General features: G+C 27.9%; 3 protein-coding genes across 4 annotated transcripts in view; 1 reads left to right on the top strand and 2 right to left on the bottom strand.

Moving 5' to 3' along the window:
* Positions 1-1,754: 1,754 nt before the first annotated feature.
* On the bottom strand, positions 1,755-4,259 carry LOC118442631 (NADH-ubiquinone oxidoreductase 49 kDa subunit-like). 2 transcript variants are annotated; one of them, XM_035868486.2, is made up of 4 exons: positions 4,024-4,259; positions 3,458-3,894; positions 2,832-3,303; positions 1,755-2,754 (listed from the first exon to the last, which is right to left on the bottom strand). In XM_035868486.2, the coding sequence occupies exons 1-4, from the start codon at positions 4,110-4,112 to the stop codon at positions 2,349-2,351; spliced, it is 1,404 nt and encodes a 467-aa protein (XP_035724379.1). In that variant the 5' UTR covers positions 4,113-4,259; the 3' UTR covers positions 1,755-2,348. The 2 variants fall into 2 exon arrangements, with proteins under 2 accessions (XP_035724379.1, XP_035724380.1); XM_035868487.2 differs by having other exon boundaries at positions 3,458-3,882; positions 4,024-4,247.
* Positions 4,024-7,500, bottom strand: part of LOC118442630 (NADH dehydrogenase [ubiquinone] iron-sulfur protein 2, mitochondrial-like) — a 3,588-nt gene continuing 111 nt past the window's right edge. The window contains exons 2-5 of the mRNA XM_085663596.1: positions 6,027-6,269; positions 5,418-5,889; positions 4,875-5,303; positions 4,024-4,149 (exon numbers count right to left, since the gene is read on the bottom strand). Of these exons, the coding sequence (XP_085519722.1) occupies positions 4,898-5,303; positions 5,418-5,889; positions 6,027-6,108 (960 nt within the window). The 5' untranslated portion in view covers positions 6,109-6,269 and the 3' untranslated portion in view covers positions 4,024-4,149; positions 4,875-4,897. The remainder of the gene's footprint in view (positions 4,150-4,874; positions 5,304-5,417; positions 5,890-6,026; positions 6,270-7,500) is intronic.
* The window catches only part of LOC118442634 (uncharacterized), a 2,675-nt gene continuing 2,129 nt past the window's right edge, over positions 6,955-7,500 (top strand). The window contains exon 1 of the mRNA XM_035868496.2: positions 6,955-7,500. This exon is cut by the window's right edge and continues 269 nt beyond it. Coding sequence (XP_035724389.2) covers positions 7,206-7,500 — 295 coding nt within the window. The 5' untranslated portion in view covers positions 6,955-7,205.

Below are 7,500 nucleotides of genomic sequence, written 5' to 3'. Positions count from 1 at the left end.
ATAATAATAATAATAATAATAATAATAATAATAATAATAATAATAATAATAATAATAATAATAATAATAATAATAATAATAATAATAATAATAATAATAATAATAATAATAATAATAATAATAATAATAATAATAATAATAATAATAATAATAATAATAATAATAATAATAATAATAATAATAATAATAATAATAATAATAATAATAATAATAATAATAATAATAATAATAATAATAATAATAATAATAATAATAATAATAATAATAATAATAATAATAATAATAATAATAATAATAATAATAATAATAATAATAATAATAATAATAATAATAATAATAATAATAATAATAATAATAATAATAATAATAATAATAATAATAATAATAATAATAATAATAATAATAATAATAATAATAATAATAATAATAATAATAATAATAATAATAATAATAATAATAATAATAATAATAATAATAATAATAATAATAATAATAATAATAATAATAATAATAATGATGATGATGATGATGATGATGATGATGATGATGATGATGATGATGATGATGATGATGATGATGATAATAATAATAATAATAAAAGTTAAAAAAGAAAAAGAAATAAAAAAGGAGAAAAAAAAAGCGTATCCCATAAAAGTGAACGTTCCTTTCACATAATGTTTCAAATGTCCTATTACAAAACTATGCAATCAATCCTATAAAACGTGATTATGTTAAACCATTTTTATATTCCGTGTCAATGGCATTGATGTTGTAAATACGATTTACTCGATCATGCGATATCGAAAGATCAATTTGAAGACCGATTCTGTCGAGTTCGACGACAACGTTAGAATGCCAAATGTTACAACGAGCTCAATGATATCTCATGGTTTGCACCGTGACTAAAATTCTATATGTACGATAAAGTTATTTATAAATTTTCTAATGACGATTGAATTTCACACCTATTTTTTATAATCCAAATATATACGATTAAACAAAGAGCATCTCATTTATCTATTTGTAAACATATATTTCAACAAAAAAAAAAAAAAAAAAAAAAAAAAAATCGTACGAACGCATCTCTACATAATGACATTAGAAAAATTGGAAAAAAAAAATATAAATATATATATGTGTGTGTGTGTGTGTGTATGAACTTATTTGTAACTTGACGAGTTAAGTTATATATTAAATTTATCATGCGAAGGGACATATTAGATCTTACTTTTAATCCTTGATATTAATCTTGTAATGATCATCGGAATTCAAAACGTTTAATATCATTGCAAGATCATTGTGTAAGATTAAGAAACGTATCCAAAATTAAAATTCTAATCACGTAATGGCTCCTTACCAATGCTTACGGGTGCAATTGACCACGTTGTTGTTATTGTTGTTGTTGTTGTTGTTGTTGTTGTTGTTGTTGTTGTTGTAGTTGTTGTTGTTATAACTGGTGCTCCTTTATCGATTTTCATAAGTAATATGTTTTACAACAAGTGCGGGCTTTTTTTTCCTGGGTTTTACATAAGAAAGAGAGAGAGGGAGAGAGAGAGAAAGAGACAAAAAAAAGAAAAGAAAAAGAAAGATAAGTTAAAGACCAAGATCTTTCATTTGTGAGAACAAACGCAAATGAGGATCTTTATTCCATGGCATAATTTAAAAACTCCGTACTCTTTGCATTATAAATTGGTCACGTAGGCCATAGATACAAAACTTCTTCCTCTTACGAACGTACGCATAATAAGGAGTCGTTTAGTATTTTTCCTTTTTTCTTCATTTTTTTTTCTTTTTCTTTTTTGTTTACATCAGGATAGTACATATTTCTTTAACAGCATTGACGTGAAATGCATATGTACGTACAATTAAATCATCGCAAATGTACATCCATCTTAGAATAACTCTGTTTATACCTCCTCATGTATGAAATTATGGAAAAAAAAAAAAAAAAAAAAAAAAGAAGAATCAAAATATGCATGAAACTTGTAATATCTTCAGATGATTTTTTCGGGGCATATAATAAAAAAAAGAAAAAAGTATTTGTTAAGAAAAAAACTTATCCCAAGATGATGATAATAAATATCGTTATATCTTAATGATGACAATAAATATTGTTATATCTTAATGATTATTAATAAATGATCCTGCCCATAATTTATCTAGAATAAAATGTCTATTCTTTTTTTTTTCTTTTTTGTTTTTTTTTTTTTTTTTTTTTTTTTACAGGTTATTACGGTATTTAAAATACCTTTCATTTATTATTACTGCATGCTAAATGAGTTCTCTCATTAACATAACATAATATAATAAATTTACTTATCTACTACAAATATACAATTATTAACATTTTATCTGTCAATCTCACCAAATACTACATCCAGTGTACCAATAATGGCTACGATATCGGCAAGCATATGACCTGGTCCTATATATTTCAAACAAGCTAAGTGTGCAAATCCAGGAGCTTTGATCTTACACCGATATGGTTTACTAGTACCATCACTAACAAGATATACTCCAAATTCACCCTTTGGTGCTTCGATAGCAGTATATGTAGCACCAGGTGGTACCTGAAAACCTTGTGTATATAATTTAAAATGATGAATTAAAGCTTCCATACTAGTTTTCATTTCTTCTCTACGCGGTGGTACAACTTTAGCATCGTCGCATCTCACTTCACCAGATGGCATTTTATTTAAACATTGCTCGATTATCCTAAGAGACTGACGCATTTCTTCAACTCGAATGAGATACCTAATATTGGATTAAATATATATTTAATAAATACAAATACACTTGTAGATTTTGATTAATATTATTAATAATATTACCTATCATAACAATCACCATTTACACCAACAGGAACATCAAAGTCAACTAAATCATATGCATCATATGGTGCAGTTTTTCTCAAATCCCATTTAATTCCAGAACCCCGTAACATTACTCCGCTAAAGCCCATATTCAATGCATCTGCTGCTGTAACTATACCAACATCTTTTGTACGTTGCATCCATATTCTATTTTCAGTTAACATGTCTTCTACTTCATCAATTCTTTCAGCATACTGCGAAGCCCATTCATGAATATCATCTAATAAACCTAATGGAAGGTCCAAAGACACTCCACCAGGTCTTATATAAGCAGCATGCATACGTGCTCCACTAACTCTTTCATAAAATTCCATTAATTTTTCTCTTTCTTCAAACAACCAAAAGAATGGGGTCATTGCACCTACATCCAATGCATGAGTTCCTATTCCCATAATATGATTCAAGATACGAGTGAGTTCCGCAAATAATACTGTAATAAAATAGATTTATGTATTCATTAGATATAGTCTGAACCATCAACTTCATTGTGAGTATATATAATTTAAAAAAAAAAAAAAAAAAAAAAAAAAAAGAAATGTATACATTCCTATATCACTTATTACGTCAATATTATATATATCTACCTCGAATATATTTTGCACGCAGTGGTACATCTATATTTAATAATTTCTCAATTGCTAAAGAGAAACATTGCTCGTTACACATCATAGAAACATAATCTAAACGATCAAAGTATGGTAATGCTTGCATATATGTTTTATATTCTATAAGCTTTTCTGTTGCTCGATGCAAAAGACCAATATGTGGATCAGCTCTGATTACAATTTCTCCATCTAATTCTAATATCAAACGTAACACTCCATGAGCTGCCGGATGTTGAGGGCCAAAATTAATTTGTACATTTTTCACTTTCCGTTCATGCAATTTATCTTCAAAGTTTTGCGATGGCAATTGCCATCTTACAGAATCAACTGGTATAGCTCGTGGATTTTTTAATGAGATCATATATTCTATATCTGGAGCCCAATCATGACTATGGCGATGTTGTCTATAAAAATTACTTTATGATACAATGTCTATTGTTGTAGTATTGGCAACTTACTTAATAAGAAAGAAAAAGAAAAAAATATCGTTACATAAATTATTACGAAGAATCGTATTACATTCACAATTATTCTATGGTACTTACGTTGTTGGATATATTCGTGTAAGATACGGTGCATCATTATACAATCCTACAGATTTTCGTAGGACTGTCCTTAACACTCCAGTGGCCATGATCTAAAACCAATCTAACACAGCTGTCCACCAACAACTGCACACAAATCTTCAAATTCTCCAAGCAAATACCAAAGTTAGGTTACGTTAACTAAGACGAAAATGACGAAAACCGAACACAACCGAACTTAAACGAACATGAACGACATCTTCGAGCTTCGTTGAGCTCAATCGATCATACGACAAATAATGTTTTTGAAGTATTTATTAATACGATTAAAAAAATGATTCTATCTTATGATTATTCTCATTTAAAAGATATAAATAATAGTACGACATAAATGTTCTTATGAAAACAATACGAAAGACAAATATCGACATTTGCTGTAATACTCTACTACGTATGTCTATATAGTACGTATTTATTTGGTACGTGCCATATATATATATATATATTAACATTTAAAAATATGATTATTTAATATGCGTTCGAAAAGCTCATATAAAAAAAAAGAAAATACGATTCATTTAATTTAAGTATTGGAAGTTAATATATTACTTCATGTTGGTAATTATAAGTTGATTACTTTATATTATTAATACACATAAGATAATTATAACGAGCTATTAATATTCTAAACTAAATACCGATAGATATATTGTCTCTATATGTACAAATCAATAAAATTAGAAATAATAAAATTTATATAACATATAATATCAATTGTCAAATATTTTAAGGTTATTCAAAAGACCAGCTTGCAAATGGTAGATAGAATACATTTCATAACAATATCATAAGAATATAATAAAATTACTTACTTATTATCATCCTGTTAACAAGATCATCTATCTATATCACCAAATACTATATCTAATGTACCAAGAATAGCAACAATATCTGCCAGCAAATAACCAGGTCCAATGAAACTCAATGTTGCTAGATGAGCAAAACCAGGACTTCTAAGTCTACATCGATATGGTTTAGAGCTACCATCACTAACAAGATAAACTCCAAATTCACCCTTTGGTGCTTCAATGGATGTGTATGTAGCACCCGGTGGTACTTGAAAACCTTGTGAAAATAATTTGAAGTGATGGATAAGTGCTTCCATACTGGTTTTCATTTCTTTCTTGCTTGGCGGTACAATTTTGACATCATCACATTTCACTTCACCGCATGGAATTTGATTTAGACATTGATAAATTATTCTAAGTGATTGACGCATTTCCGTAATGCGTATGAGATATCTATATTCCAATAAACATAATTTAATAAATACAAATACTCTTATAAACTAATTTATTAATTTTATTACTAATTTTAATTAATTTTATTATAATTAATTTTATTACTAATGTTACCTATCATAGCAATCTCCATTTATACCCACAGGTACATCAAAGTCAACTAAGTCATACGCATCATATGGTGCAATTTTTCTCAAATCCCATTCAATACCAGATCCCCGTAACATTACTCCACTGCATCCAAAATTTAATGCATCTTTAGCTGATATTATACCAATATTCTTCAAGCGTTGAATAAAAATTCGATTTTCAGTTAATAAATCTTCTATTTCATCAAGTCTTTCAGAATATATACTAGCCCATTGATAAATATCATCTAATAAACCCAAGGGTAAATCAAAAGCTACACCACCAGGGCGCACATAAGCTGCGAACATACGTGCACCGCTCACTCTTTCAAAAAATTCCATTATTTTTTCACGTTCTTCAAAAAACCAAAAAAAAGGAGTTATTGCACCTATATCCAGTGCCTGTGTTGATATTGACATAATATGACTAAATATTCGGGTTATTTCTCCAAAAAGCACTGCAATAAAAATAATAAAATAATTTTTTTTTCTATACACTTATAAACATTAAAAAAAAAAAAAAAAAAAATCTTCAACATACTATAAGAACATCACTATTAAATCAGATATTAATCAATCGAAAATTAATACCGACCCCGAATGTATTTGGCACGTAAAGGTACGTCTATATTTAACAACTTTTCGATAGCTAAACTGTAACATTCTTCATTGCACATTATCGAAATGTAATCCAAACGATCAAAATAAGGTAAAGCTTGTATATAAGTTTTATTTTCTATTAGTTTCTCTGTACCACGATGCAAAAGTCCAATATGTGGATCAGCTTTTTTAATTAATTCACCCTCCAATTCCAATATCAAACGTAAAACTCCATGAGCTGAAGGATGTTGAGGACCAAAATTAATTCGTACATTTTGCATTATCTTTTCGTTTTCATCATCATCATATTTTTCCCCCGGAAATTTCCATTTTACAGCATCAACCGGCAAAGCTCGCGGATATTCTAATCCTTTAATATATTCGCTATTTGGGATCCACATATGAATATGACGATACTGACTGCATTTAATATACATATATAATACAATTGAAATAAATGAGGAGTATAATTAACAAAAAAAAAGCAAGAGTACTTTGATAAGTATTTTAAAAATATTTACTTTCCAAAATATTTTTTAACTTCATCTCGAGCAACACTCACTATCCCATTGGATATTTTAAAAGACTTTCGTAATAAGATCTGAATAGAAATATTAACGATCATTTTATGCAGAAATGCGTGTTGATAATAACGATAACTTAATTGCCACGATACAGATTGAAACAAAAGAAATGGCAAAAAGTGATAAAAACAAATAAAACGCGTAAAGTCGAAACTGAACTGTATCGTCGAATCCTTTTGATCTCGATTGAAAGTGAAAAATTGTTTAATTTGAAAATAAAATAATTTATATTTTTAATTTAATCTTACTTTTGATCTCAAATATATAATCTATATCAATTATCTCTGTGTATAATACAATTTTGTATGAAATAAAAAATTGACATACGTATGTCTTCCATTGTCTTTCGATTTATGTATATAACTGTTTAAAAGACAATATTCAATTCAAAGCCAATCCAGTTCGGTTTCCATGGATATACTCCGATATTGTTTGGAGTTGTATTTCGTGCTCTACGTTAACGCAAATACCTTTTATTCCTCCGAGTGAGAAAACTCAAAACAAGGAATATCAATATTTTCTATTTCATTCGACGAAGTGTTATCAAAAATAAAACACGAATTATATCTATACAAACTAGCTAGCTAACTATGTCAATAATGAGTTCAGTTCCATGCTCCGGTCTGACCGCACAAGAAGGAGTACCAGAATGGGATCAAAACAATACAACGACCTTGATACAAATGTACAAAGAAAGAAAATGCCTCTGGGACACGAGCCACGAGTTTTATAAGAATCGACGTTTCCGTCGCGAGGCTCTCACGGAAATGGCGAATCATTTTAATTGTTCATTGGCGGACGTTGAAAAGAAATTATACATGCTTCGTAGTTCATTTAGAAAGGAATATCGTAGATGGAATTATGCCAAATTAAATGCAGGCCCTA

Source organism: Vespa mandarinia, chromosome 22, assembly GCF_050613455.1.
Source record: "Vespa mandarinia isolate Hongniang chromosome 22, ASM5061345v1, whole genome shotgun sequence".
In the NCBI taxonomy this organism is placed as follows: Eukaryota; Metazoa; Arthropoda; class Insecta; order Hymenoptera; family Vespidae; genus Vespa; species Vespa mandarinia.
This window is presented reverse-complemented; position numbering and strand designations above follow the sequence as displayed.

Excerpts from the sequence above, each read along its gene's own strand:
- LOC118442631 (XM_035868486.2), bottom strand. The coding sequence starts at position 4,112 with ATGGCCACTGGAGTGTTAAGGACAGTCCTACGAAAATCTGTAGGATTG. Across the intron at positions 3,895-4,023 it reads ACACGAATATATCCAACAAC|TAATTTTTATAGACAACATC; the intron begins GTAAGTACCATA and ends TGTATCATAAAG. Across the intron at positions 2,755-2,831 it reads AATGGTGATTGTTATGATAG|GTATCTCATTCGAGTTGAAG; the intron begins GTAATATTATTA and ends ATCCAATATTAG.